Raw genomic sequence first — 20,101 nt, 5'->3', positions numbered from 1 at the left:
GAATCATGAGGTCAAAGGAACTGCCTGAAGAGCTCAGAGACAGAATTGTGGCAAGGCACAGATCTGGCCAAGGTTGCAAAAAGATTTCTGCTGCACTTAAGGTTCCTAAGAGCACAGTGGCCTCCATAATCCTCAAATGGAAGACGTTTGGGACGACCAGAACCCTTCCTAGAGCTGGCCGTCCGGCCAAACTGAGCTATCGGGGGAGAAGAGCCTTGGTGAGAGAGGTAAAGAAGAACCCAAAGATCATTGTGGCTGAGCTCCAGAGATGCAGTCAGGAGATGGGAGAAAGTTGTAGAAAGTCAACCATCACTGCAGCCCTCCACCAGTCGGGGCTTTATGGCAGAGTGGCCCGACGGAAGCCTCTCCTCAGTGTAAGACACATGAAAGCCCGCATGGAGTTTGCTAAAAAACACCTGAAGGACTCCAAGATGGTGAGAAATAAGATTCTCTGATCTGATGAGACCAAAATAGAACTTTTTGGCCTTAATTCTAAGCGGTATGTGTGGAGAAAACCAGGCACTGCTCATCACCTGTCCAATACAGTCCCAACAGTGAAGCATGGTGGTGGTAGCATCATGCTGTGGGGGTGTTTTTCAGCTGCAGGGACAGGACGACTGGTTGCAATCGAGGGAAAGATGAATGCGGCCAAGTACAGGGATATCCTGGACAAAAACCTCCAGAGTGCTCTGGACCTCAGACTGGGCCGAAGGTTTACCTTCCAACAAGACAATGACCCTAAGCACACAGCTAAAATAACGAAGGAGTGGCTTCACAACAACTCCGTGACTGTTCTTGAATGGCCCAGCCAGAGCCCTGACTTAAACCCAATTGAGCATCTCTGGAGAGACCTAAGAAATGGCTGTGCACCAACGTTTACCATCCAACCTGACAGAACTGGAGAGGATCTGCAAGGAGGAATGGCAGAGGATCCCCAAATCCAGGTGTGAAAGACTTGTTGCATCTTTCCCAAAAAGACTCCTGGCTGTATTAGATCAAAAGGGGGCTTCTACTAAATACTGAGCAAAGGGTCTGAATACTTAGGACCATGTGATATTCCAGTTTTTCTTTTTTAATAAATCTGCAACAATGTCAACAATTCTGTGTTTTTCTGTCAGTATGGGGTGCTATGTGTACATTCATGAGGAAGAAGAATGAACTTAAATGATTTTAGCAAATGGCTGCAATATAACAAAGAGTGAAAAATTTAAGGGGGTCTGAATACTTTCCGTACCCACTGTATTTGCAAATATACAGTATGTGAAAGCCAGAGTTCCTCGCCAAGGCTCCTCTGCATATTGTGGCCCTAACTCTATAGTTTTGAGAAACTCCAATTTGGAGCTCATATAGCAGTGGATAAATCACATGCAGGTTTGCCTGGAGGGAGCCCATTCCTCATTAAAGGCACAGGGACACATTGGACACCCAGCAAAAGCCCAATGGCAGCTGAAGATATCAGATATGTCTCCACATCAAATTCAGCTGACAAGCTGTACAGATAAGTGGCAACCACCCCAATCTATAACTAGCCTTTACAGTAAACAGTGCACATAAAAGGGGATTTGCGCATTATAAACAAACATTTCACAACACACCAACCAGCTAGTCTGCAACCAAACCGATATGTCCCTGTCTAACAGTTAGGGCCAGTTCTGTTTGGTTGCAGACTAATGTGCTGGGAAATGTTCTGTTTTGTAATGTGCAAGGCCCCTTCTATGTGCACCTTACGTTAAAAGCTTGGAGACTGTCAGGCAGGTACAGGGGAGAGGAAACATCTAGCTGTTACCCTGTTGTTCTCAACCTGTTTTCAACCAGAAAAGGCACATTTTCATAGCGTCTAATCTCTTGTCTGCAAACTTCTTCAAATAGTAATGATTTTTTATTTTTTTTTTCAACTTAAGGGTTATTTGAAAAGGAAACCATTCCGCAAAATGATCAGCAAGGTGACACCCCCATGCAAAAATGAATTTTGCCGGCTTGGTTGTATATGTGCAAGCTTGAATCATGACAAGCGCAAACCTGTTCATTGTCGGCAAGAAGCCTGTATGTTTGGTTGTGACTGTGTAGATAGCGAATTGTGTTTAGAAAAAGATGGACTAAATGTTACACCAACAAGATGCAGACAAAATGTTGGTGAGGATGTGGATTCCTCCACTGAAGATAAACTTGGTAGACAGCCAGAAAAGCAAACAGATCTGATGGAGTCCAGCGAATCTCAAGAAGAGATGGAGAAACCTTGTATATCAGTGCAAAGTTTACCAGGAGGAGAATCAAGCACTGGAGGCAATAAAACAATTGGGATACATTCAGGGGATTCTGGTAAGTGGTTTTATCAAGAGTTACTAGCATATTTTGCATTTAACATTCATTCAAGGAATAAAAATAATCTTTATGCAGTTGATCTGATTCTATATAAAAGTGCACCTCCTGCCAAATGTATTAAAGTTGTTGTATTATTATTATTATTATTATACAGGATTTATATAGCGCCAACAATTTGCGCAGCGCTTAACAAAATGAAGGCAGACATTACAGTTACAATACAATTTGGAACAAGAGAAATCAGAGGGCCCTGCTCGTTAGAGCTTACAATCTAAAAGGGAGGGTCAATTGATACAAAAGGCAATAGATGTTGGGGATGGAGCAAGTTAAAGTGTTATTTGTTAGTAGCCGGGTAGGCTTCTTTAAAGAGAAGGGTTTTCAGGGATCGTTTTAAGATGGATAGATTAGGAGACAGTCAGACAGATTGGGGTAGAGAGTTCCAAAGAATGGGAGAAGCTCTGGAGAAATCCTGGAGGCGAGCATGGGAAGAGGTGACAAGTTAGCTAGAAAGCAGGAGGTCTTGGGAGGACCGAAGAGAGCGGCTTGGTTGATATTTTGACATCAGGTTAGTGATGTAGCTGGGGGCAGAGGTGTGGATGGCTTTGTAAACTATTGTTAGCACTTTGAATTTTATTTGTTGGGTGAGTGGAAGCCAGTGGAGGGATTGGCAGAGAGGGGTGGAGGACATTGAACGGTTGGTAAGGTGGATAAGTCTTGCAGCAGCATTCATTATGGATTGAAGGGGGGATAATCTAATATAAGGGTAATCCAATGAGGAGGGAGTTGCAATAGTCGAGGCAAGAGATAACCAGGGCGTGAATTAAAAGCTTGGTGGTGTCATTGGTTAAAAAGGGCCGTATTCTAGCGATGTTGCGGAGGTTAAAGCGGAATGATTTGGACAGGGATTGGATGTGAGCCTGAAAGGACAGTGCAGAGTCCAGGGTTACCCTTAGCACCCTGGCATGTGTGGAAGGACTGATAGTTGTTCCATTGATCTTGACAGAGAATTCCGGGGAAGGGGCACGTGGAGGAGGAAATATGAGCTTGGTTTTAGATAGATTCAGTTTGAGGAAGGGGTGAGACATCCAGGCTGATATGTCTGTTAGTAGATCAGTGATGAGTTAGTAGATCAGTGATGAGGGAGGAGACTGATGGGGTGAGCTGAGGGGTAGAGAGGTAGATTTGGGTGTCCTCAACATAGAAATGGTAGTGGAAGCCATGGGAGGCTATTAGCTAACCCAGGGAGGAGGTATAGATTGAGAATAGTAGCGGTCCAAGGACAGAACCTTGGGGGACCCCAACAGTAAGAGGAGTTGCAGGGAGGTAAGTGGAATTGTAAGTGACACTGAAGGTGCGGTGAGATAGGTAAGATTCGAACCAATGGAGAGCACAGCCACGGAGACCGAGCAAACTGAGTTTTTTGAGAAGGAGGGGGTGGTCAACAGTATCAAAGGCAGCAGAGAGGTCCAAGAGTAAGAGTATTAAGTAGTGACCATTGATTTTAGCTGTTAGTAAGTCATTTGTAAGTTTTAGGAGAGAAGTTTCTGTGGAGTGTTGCCAGTGAAATCCAGACTGAATGGGATCAAGGAGGTTATTCTCAATGAGGTGCTTGCTCAGGCGGTTGTAGACTAAACGTTCAAGGAGTTTGGAAGCAAAAGGGAGTAAGGAGATGGGTCTTAAGTTATTAAGATTGGTGGGGTCTAGTGAGGCTTTCTTTGGTATGGGAGTTACTAGCGCATGTTTTAGAGAGTTGGGGAAGATGCCAGTGGAGAGGGAGAGGTTGAAGATATGAGTTAAAGAGTCTAGGATAGAGTCAGAGGGTGACCGTAGTATTTGAAAAGGAACAGAGTCCAGGGGGCAGGAAGTTAGGTGGGCATTAGAAAAAACGTTAGTGACTTCCTCTACAGTAGTTGGGTTAAACAAGGGAAGTATTGATTGTGCTGGAGGACAAGGTGTGCAAGTGTGTAAGGTGAGGGAGATATCTGTAGTGTAAAGATCTCTTCATGAATTGTCTCTTATTTTTTAAGTGATTGGCAATCTCTTGGGCAGTGAGTAAGTTAGTGAGTGGAAGTAATGGAGGACGAAGTAGAGCGTTGAAGGTAGAAAAGAGTTGACGGGACTGTGTGAGAGGGTGTTAATGAGAGTGATAAAGTAGGTCTGTTTGGCAGTGTGGAGGCAGGAACTGTATTTTTGGAGGGCAGATTTATATTGGCTGAAATCTTGCTGTGTCTTACCACAGACGCTCAAGAGCGCGACTACTTTTTTTGAGGCTTCTGTTATTGTCTGTCTGCCAGGGTTGTAGCGGTCGGGGCCTGATTCTGTGTGTAGTGAGTGGGGCTAAAGCATCCAGGGTAGATGGCAGTGAACTGTTGTAGACCAAAGTGGCCATGTTGGGGGCAGGAAAGGGAGGAGATTGTGTTGAAGAGACAATCTGTAGCAGAAAAAAGAAGTGAAGGGTTAAGATGGCGAAGGTTTCTACGGGTAATTGTTCGGTAGTTGGAAGGTAAGGAGGAGGACAAGGAGAGACTGAAACTAATGAGGTGGTGATCAGAGAGAGGGAATGGAATGTTGGAGAGGTTGCGAGGAGTGCATAGGTAGGAGAACATGAGGTCAAGGCTGTTGCCATTAGAGTGTGTAGAAGCATGTGTCCATTGTTTTAGGTCAAAAGAGGAGGTTAAGCTCAAAAGTTTAGAAGTAGCAGGAGTGTTGAGATTAATAGGCATGTTGAAGTCTCCAAGAATGATAGTGGGAATTTCAGAAGAGAGAAAGTAGGGTACCCAGGCAGAGAAGTCATCAAGGAAGCCTGATACCGGTCCAGGAGGCTGATAGATCACAGCAGTTCTCAACGAAACTGGAGAAAATAGACGAATACAGTGAGCTTCAAATGAGGAGAGAGACAGGGAAGGGGGTGGATGAAGAACCTGAAAAGTGCTTTGAGGGGAAAGCAGAATTCCAACCCCACCTCCTTTCCGTCCACTAGGCCTGGGAGAGTGAGTCCACAGGAGGCAACCATGGGAGAGTGCAGCAAAAGGAGAGTCCGATTCTTGAAGCCAGGTCTCAGTAATTGCAAGCAGGTTGAAGGAGTTTGTGATAAATAGGTCATGGACAGAGGTGAGTAAAGACAGAAGGCTTTTTTTTTTCTACCTTAATGCATTCTCTTGCAAGAAGGTAAAAAATCTTCAGTAATCAGCTACCTCGGCCCCCCCCAAATACTTACCTGAGCCTAATCCATCGCTGTGCCCTAGAGCAACGGCTTTCTTCTCTCTCTCATGTATGCAGCAGTAGGAGCTATTGGCTTCTGCTGCTGTTTATCACAGCCTGTGCAGAGAGAACATGTGGCAGGACATGAGCCGGACTGTGCATGTCAATGGGCGCACAGCCTGGCTTGAGATCGAGCCTGCAGAATTGCCCCATAGCAAGCGGGAGCACTCGGAAGGGGAGAGGGGAAGCCAGAAGTGCCGGCAAGACCCGAGAAGAGAAGGATAGAGGCTGTTCTGTGGTAAACCATTGCACAGAGCAGGAACATATACCATGTTTGTTGTTAAAAAAAAATAAAAAAATAAATACCTTTACAATCACTTTATCTACTACAGCCCCAGGAGGTTTTACCCCCTTAATGACCAGGCCATTTTATTTGCGATAAAAGGAAGAAGGGCAAGGTGCGTCCAATCCTGGACCTCAAGGCGCTAAACTGCTTTGTGCGAGTGCAGAAGTTCAGGATGGATTCATTCGCACAGTGGTGGCTTCCCTGCATCAGGGGGATTTTCTTGCCTCCATAGACATCAAAGATGCCTACCTTCACATTCCAATATGTGTCAGTCGCCAATGTTTCCTCCACTTTGCAGTTGGAGATGTACATTTATCAGTTTGTGGCGTTACTTTTTGGTCTCGCCTCCACTCCCCGGGTCTTCACTAAAGTTTTGGCCCCGGTACCAGAGGGGGGGGGTTCGAGGTCCTGGGCTATTTAGACGATCCCCTTCTGTGAGCAGTCTTCTGCTGCGCTGGCGGAAAACCTGGAGATCATTATACAAACTCTAAAGGCGTTTGGCTGGATTCTAAATCTTCAGAAGTCAGCCTTGGTCCCTTCTACGAAACGAAGTTATCTGGGGCTGACTCTGGACTCAGCCTTAGCCAGAATATTTATTTCTCCGGGCCAAACTTCAGACATTGCAGATTGCAGTTCATCTCCTGCTGACATGGTCATCCTGCCGAACTTGTATGCGGATGCTGGGCTAGATGGTGTCAACCTTCGAGGCGGTCCAGTTTGCGCAGTTCCATATGAGGTCCCTGAAATGGGAGATTCTCATCACATGGGACAAGAATCCGCAGTCTCTGGACAACCAAATCCAGCTGAGCTGGGGTATGAGAGAGAGTCCCTGATTTGGTGGCTTTGTTCTCTGTGGCTCCGTCAGGGCAAATCCTTCCTACCCTTGTATTGGACAGGGGTCACCACAAATGCCAGCCTGTCTGGGTGGGGAGGGGTCCTTGGCAGAAGTTTTACTCAGAGGGTCTGGACCCTGGAAGAATCCAGACTACCGATCAATGTCCTGGAGTTACGAGCGATCAGGCTGTGCCTGGAACATTGAATGGATCGTCTACAAGGCTGTCCAGTGCGCGTTAATTCAGACAAGGCCGCGGCGGTGGCTTATGTCAATCACCAAGGGGGCACAAGAAGTGTTCTGGCGGCTCTCTGTTGCTGCCTTGGGACCTCAATTTGGTACTTCCACAGGGATAAGGTGGCTCTTCGCCCCTGTCCGTCGTTCCTTTCTAAGGTGGTCTCTGATTTTAATTTGAATGAAGACATTATGGTGCCTGTTTAGGTCTGTCCCAGATCTAAACATCCTAAGGAATTTGCCTTGCATGCCTTGGATGTGATTCGGACACTGCTGTTTAAGAGGACCTGATCCTCTTTGAGGGTGTATTGTTTGTTTTTTTTTCAGGTGGGCTGCAGTTGTTTGGTTGGTTAATTTTAAGCCTTGGGAATTTTTTTGTTGTTCCCACCCCTGATGTTTAAAACTGCTTTGGAATGTCCCAATGGTTATGAATACCAGAATCTGTGTCCCTCAATGAACGAGAGAAAATGGGATTTTTGACTTACTGTAAAATCTATTTCTCTGATGTTCATTGACAGACACAGCACCCACCCCTCTGTGGAGTTGTAATCCTCCTGCCACTGCTTGTAACAAAACTGAGTGGCTATAGCAGAGAGATGGTGTATACCCCTTGGGACTGCCTAGGGGTGTAGCCAGAATTCTTTTCTGCCTAATGTCCTACTCCTGTAGGGGGCAGTATAACTCAATGGTTATGAATACCAGAAGCTGTGTCCGTCAATGAATAGCAGAGAAATAGATTTTACAGCAAGTCAAAAATCCCATTTTATTCATCCATTTAGACCAATATGTATTCTGCTACAAATTTTTGGTAAAAAAAAAAAAAGAATCCCAATGAGCGTATATTGATTGGTTTGCGCAAAAGTTCTAGCATCCACAAAGTATGAGATAGATTTATGTACTTTTTATTGTTTTTACTAGTAATGGCGGCAATCAGCAATTTCTTTTTTTTAGCGGGACTGTGACATTGTGGCTGACAAATCTTACACTAAGTGACAATTTTTGGGGTCCAGTGACACCAATACATTGCTCAGTGCAATATAAAATGCACTGGTACTCTATAAATTACACTGGCTGTGAAGGGGTTAACACCAGGGGTGACCAAGGGGTTGTGTGCTCCTAGGGCGTGCCTTCTAACTGTAGGTGGAGTGGATGCACTAGAGGAAAAGAGAGATCTGTTTTAGCTTAGCTGAAATACAAGATCTCTCTCTTCTTCTGTGACAAAACGGCGGTCTGCCTTGTGCACATAGGCAGACCGCCGTTCTGTCATTCCGCCGAATGATTGGTGAGTCTTGGCGGCAGCCGGACCCGGATTGGCTCCCATTGTCTTCTATCACTCACCCCCAATCTGTGCATGATTTTGTGCAGCTGTGCCGCCCTGCCGCAGTATATATGTGGCAGGCTGTCCGACCAGAAGTGATTAAAGAGGATGTTCAGCCTGGGCAAATAGAAATGAAGTTAGAAGCTACAAATACTGTGGCTGCTGACTTTTAATAGAAGGACGCTGACCTGCCCAGGGATCCAGCATCGTCCTCACCCAGGCTAATTTTTCTCTAGCCTTTGGGTTCCCGGCGCTGGCATTCTAACTGGACAGCCCACTATGTAGCTTTTAGGTTCATAACTGGCTGTCCATTGCGCATGCGTGAGCTGTGCTGCGATTTGTGAATGGTCCCGCAGTCTTCTGGGACCTGTGACGTGGCAGGGAGGGAGGGGGGCAGGGGATTTTCTTCTTGGATTCCCCCCCCCCCCCCCAAAAAATAACATTTCAAGTATGGGAGAGGAGGGAGGGGCGAGTTGGGGGGAGGACTTAAAGCAGAACTTCGCTTTTTGAGTGGTGTTCCGCATTGTTTTATTGTTTTGGGTAGAATGGGGTTCGTTTTTTATTAAACCCTTTCCAAATGACAGCTGCAATGGGAAATGAGGACAAGTCTTTACCAGTGGGAATACAGTTAGCAATAACAATCTGAGAGCGTTTCTAACCCTGGTTACATAGTTCAACACAGTTACAGCAGTTTTACATTTTAGTTGGAAATACTGTTTTCTTCTTTAACTTGTACACTTTTTATGGTTTTTAGCTGACAGCTGTTTGAAGAACTGGTCCCCAAAAGTTTTCCCCATTTGGGATAGATCTGATGTGGATAATGATCCAGAACCTGTTTGTATTCCCGAAAAAGGTGAAGTATTTGAAGGTAAACCTCCATACCATATGGGACAATCCGAGAGGGGCAAGTCTTCTGCAAGTAAATCCTCTCATCTCCACACTCCTAGAACTGCAGTAAGTAGTCTGAATGTAGAACTAGTTCTGTAAGAATGCTTTAAAAGAAAATCGAATACATTTTTCTTTGGTCAATTTTTATTTAATATGTTTATGAACCTATATATTTTTTCATTATTTTGATAACATATTTACAAATAAACATTTAATACACGGTACAAGGTTTGTAGTGCATGAATATTTGTAAAGAAAAAGCCTAGTACAGGCAGTACCCAGGTTACAAACAAGATAGGTTCTATAGGTTTGTTCTTAAGTTTAATTTGTTTTTAGGTGTAACTCCAGTTAAGTTAAAAAAAAAAAAAAAAAAATTTTACGTTTTGGATAACCTAGGGAATGGTTAACAAAGCTTGTAATGTTTGGTTTGCTGTCTCTGCCCCTGTTCAGAAGATTTCACCTCGCTTTCTGTCCCTGTGACAATTGGATTTTGGAAATTTTGGGCTGTAGTGGAAAAAGGGATTGTTGATAAACCTTTAGTGGAGACAACTTTTCCCATGATAACAGTTACAGGAGTGAATTTTCCCTTTCTAGGGGTAGATTTCCTCTCACTTCCTGTTGTCTCCCTACATTTACTGCAAGCTAGCTACAAGTGGAAAAGTGCAATACTCAAGACGCAATGGTTTACTTTTTTCTGACTAAAAATAATTTTAAAGAAAGAATAATACATGTACTGTATGTACTAAACTAAAATTGATCACAAAATGGGGCTACAGCAATGGAGAAGAACACACGTACTGAGCTCCTCTCCCGGTTCATCCTGTTATCACCTCCCTGAGTGCCCACCGTTAATAGAACAATGTACCAGCTGCTACTTGGGAAACGATCATCCTTCCTATGGTGTCCCCGCCGCAAAAAGACACCACCGCCGCTCCAGCACTTGAGAAATTTCGTAGGCAAGAACAGGACTCCTCTACAGAAGATGGCGCCTCCGTGATCCCAGCTTCAGAGCCCACCGTGGCTGACACTGCAGAGGTATTAGAGGCAACCTCTACGTGCCAAGCAACCCTGACAACTAAAATAGAAGAAGTTAAGGTACATATCTCCCTAATTAGGCAAGACGTGACTAAATTAAGAGACGGAGTCAGTGAGTCAGAGGCGAGGATCAGCTGTGCTGAAGACACTCTCCACCCTCTTCCGCACACTACAGAAGCTATGCAGCGCCAGATGCAGCAGCTTGCACTAAAGCAGGATGACTTGGAGAACAGAGCCCGCCGCTGTAACCTCCACTTCATTGGGCTTCCTGAAGGATCCGAGGGCCCGACCCTACTAATTTTCTGGAAAATCTCCTGACTACCACATTTGGCAGAGGGCCTTCTCCACATCATGGTAGAACGTGCCCACCGCATGCCGGCCTGCCGACCCCCTGAGGGCGCGCCGCCCAGAACCTTTATAGCGAAGCTCCTAAACAATCAAGATCGATATGCAGTTCTGCGGCTGACCGAGAACATGGCAATATCCCATTCCAAAATGTTCGGATATCGGCATTTCCAGATTTCTTGGCAGAAGTCCAAAAGCCGCAATCCCGCTTCACAGATTTCAAACGACGCCTCAGAATGCGCCATTTGAAATATGCCATGTTTCTGTCCCGGGTTACGCGTGGTGAGTGATGATCTTGTGCACTTTTTTTTTTTTTTGAAGACCCAGACCTCGCATCGACATGGCTGGATCAATGGGACGCGGATAAAAAACCATCCCACATGACAAGGACTTTTCCAGTGAGCAAGCAGATTTTATTCTGTACAGTATGCAGCCCCCTGCATTACACGGAAGCAATTATGCTAACCACCGTTTTCACTCTACTACCTAAACAAAGTTATACCCAGTTGGAACTATTTATTTTTTGACCAATGCAACAATCAGTCCTTACACGGCTCAGTCCCCAGTCGGTACCCTTGTTTTCTATCCCCTCCCTTTTCCCCTTTCCCCCTTTCCCCCTTTCCCCTATTCTTGTTTTGGCATTTCAGTATATGTAACTGGGCACTAAATTTATTCAGCTTCACCACTTGGTGCTGATTTACTTTGACCAGCATACTACTTCCCAAGCACGGTTAGCACAGTCAAGAAGTACACTAGATCTCTTAACCAACGTTTAAAGACTCTAACCATACCGTGAGTCCTACTACTGGTTCCCCTCCCAGCGATTGTTCGCCCCCTCTGATTACTGAATTTTTTACTGGGAAAACTCTCTCCCTCTCATTATACGGTTCACTTATTTGGATATGGTCTTTTTTGTTCTGACCACCTTGCTGACAATATGTCAGCTCTGTGTTAATTTTGGGTACTATGCTCCCGCTGAGTTTGGGTTGCGGAGGGCAGGGTGGGGGGTGTGGGATGTTGGTAAGTTTTGGTTAATGTTGTTTATTTGTAATGTCTTAACACATGCACGATGCAATTTATTCAGATGTTTCTTAACTCAGACATGTTATTTTCAGCCGCGATGCCACAACCTAAGCAGACCTGCCTTATGGCCTATAATAATGCCACTCCTACCTGTCAATATTTCAGCGTCTCTATGGCCTCCTTAAACTTTCTCACATAGACTGTCCGTCGTCTCTGGAACAGCCTTAAGCGTTCTGCTGTTTTTGACTGTCTCGGGTCCCACAGGGCAGGTATTGTTGTTTTGGTAGGGACTCATATCATGGGTCAGCTACAGCTTGCCCTGAGACGTCCTTGGATAGGTTGGGCTTATGACGCCACTCCAGGGGAGTCTCAATTCTAATAGCCAAGACGGTTCAGATAGCAATTATCTCCATATGCTCTGACCCCCAGGCAGGTTTGTTTTTCTACACGTTACTTTACATGGTAGGCCTTATTTGATCCTGGCCCGCTATGTTCCATCCCCCCGTACAGCTCTGCAGTAGTCAATGAGGGCGTCCTGTTTATGGCCCAGCAATCCAGCCATCCCTGTCAAATGGCTAGGGGACTTTAATATGGTCCTAAACCTGGATGACATAATCTTATATTTAGAAGACACTGGTCCCTCATAACAAGCTGCCCTTCAGACTATAGAGGAGTTTGGTTCACACCCAGGAGTACAAATTAACTGGAGTAAATCACAGGTACTCCCTATAGATTCCTTCCCACCAATGAGTCGTTCAGCTTCCCTCCCACTAAATAGGGTGTTTGTGTCACCAGAACGCCTAAAGACTTTATTACCGATAACATAGAACCGCTGTTTACTAATCTGAAAGCTTGCACACAAGCCTGGGCGTGACTTCCGCTGGGGGTGATGGGTAGAATAAAACTCACCAAAATGATTCTCCTACCCAAGCTCCTTTATGTGTTCTGGCATTCCCCAGTCCTACTTCCGCTGAAAATCTTTAAGGTTATTGACGCTATACTTAATTCCTTCATATGGGGATCGGGACGGCATAAATTACCTTGGCTCACTCTTAAGAATCCAAGCACACAAGGGGGCGCAGCCATGGCAGATTTCCACTCTTACTACTTAGCCTCCCAACTTTCCCACTTTTACCATTATCATAAATTGGATGCTTAACGATACCAAATGCTTATCTTTATCAACCAAATCATGCTGTACATTTCCCCCCCTGTAGGTGCTCTTTAGAGACCCCAAGACAAGTCACTACCCGTGACTCCATGCTATTCCACCATAGACTTATTTGTTAAATAGCCCTCCAAAGATTTATTGTCTCACACCACCATACTCGCACCCCTCTGTGGCATAATCCTTATTTATAGGAATTGTTAACAAACCCATTGCCCTTTGGGCCTCAAAGGGAGTGCTATACTTGCATCAGGTACTTAGCTCCACGGGTGTGAAACCCTTTCAAGCCCTGAAGGAGGAATTTGAACTTCCCTCCTATATGTTGTTCAGATATCTTCAATTGCGTCACGCTCTCCAAGCCCAGTTCCCGGAGAACATTCCCACTTTACAATAATTACCATTACTGGACATAATTACTGGAGACAACCCTACTTAGCTAATATGTGCACTGTATCTTTAACTACGCACACCCCCATTATTAATCAGGTGGTTGATGGGGCTAAAGCCTGCTGGGAAGAAGACCTTGGCCCTTTAGATGAGACAGATTGGGACGAAATACTAGAAGGCACAAAACTATCTTCACCCAGACTCTCTGATCATTTGACACAACTGTACATCGTACATAAAGCCTTCCTAACCTCACCAAGAATCTAAATATCACTTAAAATATATCCCACAATGCCCTAGATAGGACAGACAGCCAGGTACTTTTCTACATTTAATTTGGACATGTCCAGAAATTCAAGCTTACTGGTTACAAATGTATTAATTTTCTACACGACCGCATGGGCTCTTCACTTCACTATCAGGACTACTCCCTGATATTAATGTAGACAAGTTCTTTACCACCTTCTTGCATGAAAACCTTTTTAGTGCCCGAAAACTTGTAGCTCATAGCTAGATACAAGCCAGTCTCCTTACCCTACGAGGCATGGTTGGCAGAAATAAACTCCATCCTCCCATACAAGAAAATGATATATACCGTCAAAGAGGCTGCCCAGCTAAATAAAACAAGGTCTGGGATAGATGGTTGAATCAACCCACCACATGCAATGAGTGAGTTCTTGAACAAGACAAATAATAAAAATGGGAAAAACATTGCTGAATCTTTCCTATAGAATGAATATAGAACAATAAAAGCCTATTGCATTCTAAGGGACCAAATAGTTTGAGTTCTGAATATAAATGTCAGTACTATGATATGTAACTATCAACAGAAATTGTGCAATGTATAGCTACCTTGGTTGCAACCTCCTTCGTCTGTCTTTTGTGCTGTGTGACATGTATCGTGCTATTATGCTTTACTTACAAATAAACTTTTTTTTTTTTTTTTCCAACTAAAAAAAAAAAAATCACAAAGTATACATTTTCTTAAAGCGTTTGTAACCCTAAAAAAAAAAAAAAAAAAAAAAAAAAAATCCTGTTCCTTTAAAGCATGTTAAACAGCACAGTGCTTGTGGTGTGTAATTTGTCCCTTTTTGTATAATGTAATATACCTGGCTGATCATGCCTGTTCCTGTGTGCCCCTGTCTCTGCTGACCACAATAATCGTGGCTCCTCATCAATGAGACAGTGGTCAGCTTTATGTACTGCCGTCATCATGCGCTCTCCTCTCTGCTGCCCCTCCTTCTCCCCCCTCCCTGCCTTTTAGTTTCAATGCCTGTTTATGAGAGTGATCCCCCTTCTCTCCTACTTCTTCTCACTGTCACTTGAAATACCTTTTAAAAGTAGAGATTGTATCAGAGGCTCAACTCCTCCCTCTGCATTCCTTACACAGGGAAGATCAAGCAGAGGAATGTCACTGACAGCAAGTCATTGCTGTGAGATAAGGTATTTACAATTAGAATTAAAAAAAAAAACAGACACCTAGTACTATACATCTTGATTAAACAGAGGGGATTGCAGTGTTTTATCATCTTGACTTTACAACCACTTTAAAGCATGAATGTGTTATTAAATACCTATATTTGGCTTAAAGTGGTTTTAAATGCTATTTTTGTTCCTTGGAATAAAAAAGTAGTTGTATACTTACCTGCTCTGTGCAATGGTTTTGCACAGATTTCCCCCTCACCCCCTACAGCTAGCGGAAGGTTTTTTACTTTAATGCAGAAAATGCTTTAATGTAAAAAAAAAAAAAAAAAAAAACATTTGACTTTAGAACCACTAGACTACACTAATGCTTCTCCCAGTAGAATAAGCAATAGCATGAAGTGTCCAAGCTTTGCCTTACTTTAATTGGCTGAATCTGACTTGATCTTCCCTTTTTTCCATGCAGAAGTTAGGTTTGCTTTTGTGTGAAATAGGCTGTGGTATATATATATATATAAAAAAAAAAAAAAACATGCAAACATTGTCAGTTTATGGCTGTTGAATATCGCTGTCACTCTACAGGTCTGCCTGGAGGATTTGGATTCTGAAGATGTGCAGCAATTTAATAGTATGACATGCGCACGAGTGAGGGCCTACAAGCCTAAAGCAACAGAAGAGAAGGCCAGGAAAGACCAAGGCCCTTCTGCCGACTCTGAAATCCCTGGAAAGGTATCTTATTTTTGTCCCCTTTCAAGCTTTGCCTTGTAAAGTGTATTTCTAACCTTTCACAAACAATTCTTTCAAGCAATACAAGAGGTATTACATTGTAGCACACATGTAATTAACCTAATGTGAAGGTCCACAATAACAATTGGACACGAGAGTCCCTTCTTTGTTTTTATCTTCATCTTGAACAAAGACAGTAGTCGAAGGGGCATGACCAAAAAGGTCCGCTGATCTGCTTCCGATTAGCGCTCTCATCCAATAGCTGAGAGTACTAGCTCAGCGGGGGAGATCACTGTACTAACATTGCATAGTTAATACAGCAGCGCCTCCCAAGCTCCTAATTTTTTTATTTTTCTATTTTTCGTTCAGTCTGCTGAGTTGAAGGAAAAATAACTAATTTCTCTTTCGTTCATTTATGGACACCGCTCCAAAATCTTCTTGATCATTGGGTTATGCTGCCCCCTACAGGAGTAGGACACGAGGCAGGTAACAGCTTTACCATGCCTATGGGGCAGTCCCAGGGGATATACTCCCACTTCCTGCTATAGGCATTCAGTTTTTTTTCTGCCTAGTCAGGAGTAAGGACCTAGTTCTTTGCTGGGATCTCCCGTCCTAGCATTTTTTATTTTTTAAATTGATTTTTTTCCTCTTTTATTATTTTCTGTTCCTGTGAGAACTACAATCAACTGCTGGACTGGGCGACGCACTGGATATTCTAGATCCTTACGGTCTCCCCAGTCCGGCCAGCGAGCGCGACCTGATCTCAGCTCAGCTCCACGCTATATCGGCCGCGACATAGCCCCACTGGACGGGGGCTGGCCGGCGAGTTCAATGTCTTGCGAGGATGCACACGACCTGAGTCGCAGCGTACCTCTGGCCCGCAGCACCCCCATTCCAAGATGGTGTGGTGGTCTGCCAGAGTGGTGCCCACCTGGTTCCATGGTGTGGTAACTAGTGTCCCCCCCCCTCTCCCATGGTGGTCTTTCGAGGTGGACATGGGCCCCTCCCTGGGATGGTAGGACCCATGGGTTCCCCCCCATCCCCCCAGCCCCTCTAAACAGTCACTGTGGGTCTTTTTAGGCTGCAGCTTTGCGGCCTATTCCCAACTGAAGAACAAAGCTGTCCGTGCTGCTGAAGCTGACAGAGCTGCTGACGAGCATCCGACCCCCCCCCCCCCCTCCGCTACCCTGGGTGGTCGGCTCCACTGGGGCTCACGTCCTGGTGGCTGAGCACCCTCAAAAATGTAGGCCCCGAGTTGCGGCCTACTGGGCCACGCGGCCGCTTTGGGCGCAGCCTTTGGAGGGCAGTCTCAGTCCGTTTAGCTGAAGCCCCAAACTCTCTCCCTGGGCATCTGCCGGACTGTGAATCCAGGCAAATGCAGCTGGGCCTCCTTTGAAATTTAGGTCGCGGTCTGCGACCTGCTTGTACATACGGTCAGCCTGCCCCCCCCCCCCCCCGAACCGGGTGGCTCCGTGGGGGCGCTTAATTTTTAGTGACCGTATAGCAGCCATTATTGTGTGGGCCTGCGTGTATGCATCACGGCGAGTGCCCTCCCCCAAGAGGGCTATGTTCTATTATGTCCTCTATGGAGGGCGACCCTCTTGCTTTTTTTCGGGGTATAATTGGTGATCCTTTCACAAACCTTTGGCCGGCATCTCCTTGCGGGGACTGAAGTCAGCAGCCCCCCTGCTTGTGTTTTTCAGGGTGAGTTTAGTATATAGCAACCCTACTGATTCTGTGTCCACGCACTTCAAGTGCTCTGATAGTGAGGATGATTCCTCTTTTATCATATATGTGCATGAAATGGTACTGGTGGATGCACTGATTGTATGGGTGCGGAAAATTTTAAATATGGGGGATGCAGCTGCTGCTGCGTCAGAAGCGCTGGTCCCCTTGGTGGCCACAGATCCTCTAAAGCGGCAAAGATTTTCCCGCCTACTGTGACAAAATTGTCACGAGTCAGTGGAGTTGTCCTAAACACTATATGGCGATACCTAAGCATTTCGATAAACGGTATCTCTTGTGGAGTCTCTGTTGAATAATTGGACAGTTCCACCTGTGATGGACTCTCAGGCCTCCGGGCTGAATAAATCCACCCTAATTACGGTGGAGGAGTCTCTGTTTTTTTTTTAAAGATCTTTGACAGGAGAGCCGAGACTTTGGTCCGCCACATATTTACCGTTGCCGGTTCGGTCGTTAGGGCAATGTTCACCATCGCTTTGGTGTCCCAGACTTTAAGGGAGTGGGCAAAGCTTTTGTGCCAGGATCTGGAGGGGGGAACAGCTTCTCCCTGCCTTTGTGGAGCTGGCGGACCAGTTGGTCCAGGGGTTGCAGTTAATTTGTGATGTCTCTCTGGATGCGGCTCCCTTAGTCTCTAGGCTGTACGTGACAGCAGTGGTCCTTAGGCGCAGGATACAGCTAAAATGCTTGGCTGCGGACTAGACTTTCAAGAAGGCCTTATCTTCCCTTTGCGGGGGATCACCTGTTCGAATCCTCCCTGGATGATATTGTTAAGCAGGATTTCAAGACAAGGGATCTAAGGCTGTAAGGACCGCCTCTGGAGCTTCCAATAGGAACTGGTCTAGTAAGACGAGAGCTGGTTCTTCTGGACCCTTGGACCTCCCTGATTCAAGACAAGTGGGTCCACAAGCTGATTCGGTCCGGCTACAAGATTGAGTTTCAGGCTTATACTCCAGAAAGGTTGTTTCCTTCTTACCCACATTTATCCCCAGACCACCTGCAAGGCCTCTTTTGGGGCGATGCAAGACTTGCTACTACAAGGGATGATTGATCAGGTCTCAGAATCAGACGTTTTTTTCATGGGTTTTATTGAAATATGTTTACAGGTCCCAGGAAGGAAAACGAGGTATGTCCAATATTGGACCTCAAAGCTTTGAACCGCTTGTGCGGGTACAGATGTTCCGAATGGAGTCTATTCGTACGGTAGTGGCATCCCTACATCAGGGGGATCTTCTGGCCTCTACCGATATCAAGGATGCTTACCTTCATATTCCGATATGTGTCAATCATCCGTGCCTCCTTCTCTTGCTGTGGGCGAGAAGCATTATCAAGCAGTCTTGCCTCGGCTCCTCGGGTCTTCACAAAGTGTTAGCCCCAGTGTGGCCATTGTTGTGTCAGCGGGGGGATTGCGGTACTGGAGTACCTGGATGATCATCTACTGCAAACAGTGTCTCCGACTGCTCTGACGGACAACAGGGAGATTACTGTGCGGACTTTGGTTGGAAATTAAATTTCCAGGTATTGGCGCTGGTTCTGTCCACCTAGTTGGACTATCTGGGGCTGCTCTGGACTCCGCCTCAGCCAGGGTGTTCCTCCCATGGGACAAGCTCCAAATTCTGCAGGATGAATTTGGCTCCTGTTCTCCAGCAGTTGGATGTCCTTTCAGGACTGGCATGCGGGTGCTGGGCCTGATGGTGTCTTCCTTCGGGGTGGTTCAGTTTGCACAGTTCCTCACAAGACCTCTGCAAAGAGAGATTCTTGCCATGTGGGGCAAGAATCCACAGTCTCTAGAAAATCTGATCCTGTTGAGCCCGGGTACGAGAGGGTCTCTGATTTGTTGGCTTCGCTCTCCGGAGCGTACTTTGTGGGTGTCTCTTGGGTTCACCCCTGCTCCTTTTTGGTGATTCGGAGTTTGGCTTTCCTCCAACGAAGTGTTGAGCAGCGTCTGACCTTTTGTACCATCAAGGGCCAGGTTCGGCCATGGTGGTTTTCTTTCAATGTCCTTTGGCTACGCATACGCATTCTTCGGTTCACACCTTTGTTCAGGGGGTTCGCCACTTGGCTCCACCAGTGCGGTCTCCATTGCCTTTGCGGGATCTCAACTTGGTGCTGTCTGTTCTTTAGTAACCGCTGTTGAACAATATTTGGGAGATTCCTCTGCTTACATTGTCCCAGAAGGTAGCCTTCTTGGTGGCTTTTTCTTCTGCATGTAGGGTGTCGGAGCTGGCAGCTTTGTCTTGTCGTTCACCTTACTTGGTAGTTCCCGCGGATAAAGTGGTGCTTCGTCCTTGTCAGTTGTTCCTTCCTAAGTTTGTTTCTGGTTTCCATCTGAATGAAGAGATGGTATTGCCTTCCCTGTGTCCTAAGCCTAGGCGTCCTAAGGAGATTGCCTTGCATTCTCTGGCTGTGGTTCAGGCTTTCAGGGTGTGCCTGGCGGCTACCGAGTCGTTTAGGAAATCAGAGTCGCTATTTGTCCTTAATGGATGCACCTCGCAAGGGTTTGGCCGTGTTTGCCGCGATCATTTCCAGATGGATCAGACAGACGGTGATGCAAGTTTGCAAGGGGGCCACTGGTTGTCTGTGCACACTTTCACAGGTTTAGCCTTTGAGAATTTAGTTCTGCTGGGTTTTTTTTCCCACCCCTCATGTTTTGACACTGCTTTGGGTCATCCCAATGGTCAAGAAGATTCAAGAGCTGTGTCCGTCAATGAACGAAAGAAAAAAATGGGATTTTTGTCTTACCGTAAAATCCTTTTCTCTGATGTTCATTGACGGACACAGCAGCCCCTCCCCCCTATTGAGTTGGGTTATTTTTCTTCTGACACTGACACTACTTGTAACAAAACTTAGTGCCTATAGCAGGAAGTGGGAGTATATCCCCTGGCACTGCCCCATAGGTGTGGTAAAGCTTTTTCCTGCCTAGTGTCCTACTCCTGTAGGGGGCAGCATAACCCAATGGTCAAGACGGTTGTGGAGCTGTGTCTGTCAATGAACATCAAAGAAAAGGATTTACGGTAAAACAAATATCCATATGTTGTGTGCAGTGTTTACTAAAAAGAAAGCACAGCACATGTTCCTGCAAACAAATTATTTCGATGGTGTAATTTTAACTCG

The 20,101-nt window shown here is 45.6% G+C and overlaps 1 protein-coding gene across 1 annotated transcript in view; it reads left to right on the top strand.

Moving 5' to 3' along the window:
- MGA (MAX dimerization protein MGA) overlaps positions 1-20,101 on the top strand; it is a 186,908-nt gene that overhangs the window by 53,711 nt on the left and 113,096 nt on the right. The window contains exons 8-10 of the mRNA XM_082274963.1: positions 1,902-2,319; positions 9,008-9,207; positions 15,104-15,250. Coding sequence (XP_082131089.1) covers positions 1,902-2,319; positions 9,008-9,207; positions 15,104-15,250 — 765 coding nt within the window. The remainder of the gene's footprint in view (positions 1-1,901; positions 2,320-9,007; positions 9,208-15,103; positions 15,251-20,101) is intronic.

This window comes from Pelophylax lessonae (genome assembly GCF_965119305.1).
Source record: "Pelophylax lessonae genome assembly, chromosome: 13".
Lineage (NCBI taxonomy): Eukaryota > Metazoa > Chordata > Amphibia > Anura > Ranidae > Pelophylax > Pelophylax lessonae.
This window is presented reverse-complemented; position numbering and strand designations above follow the sequence as displayed.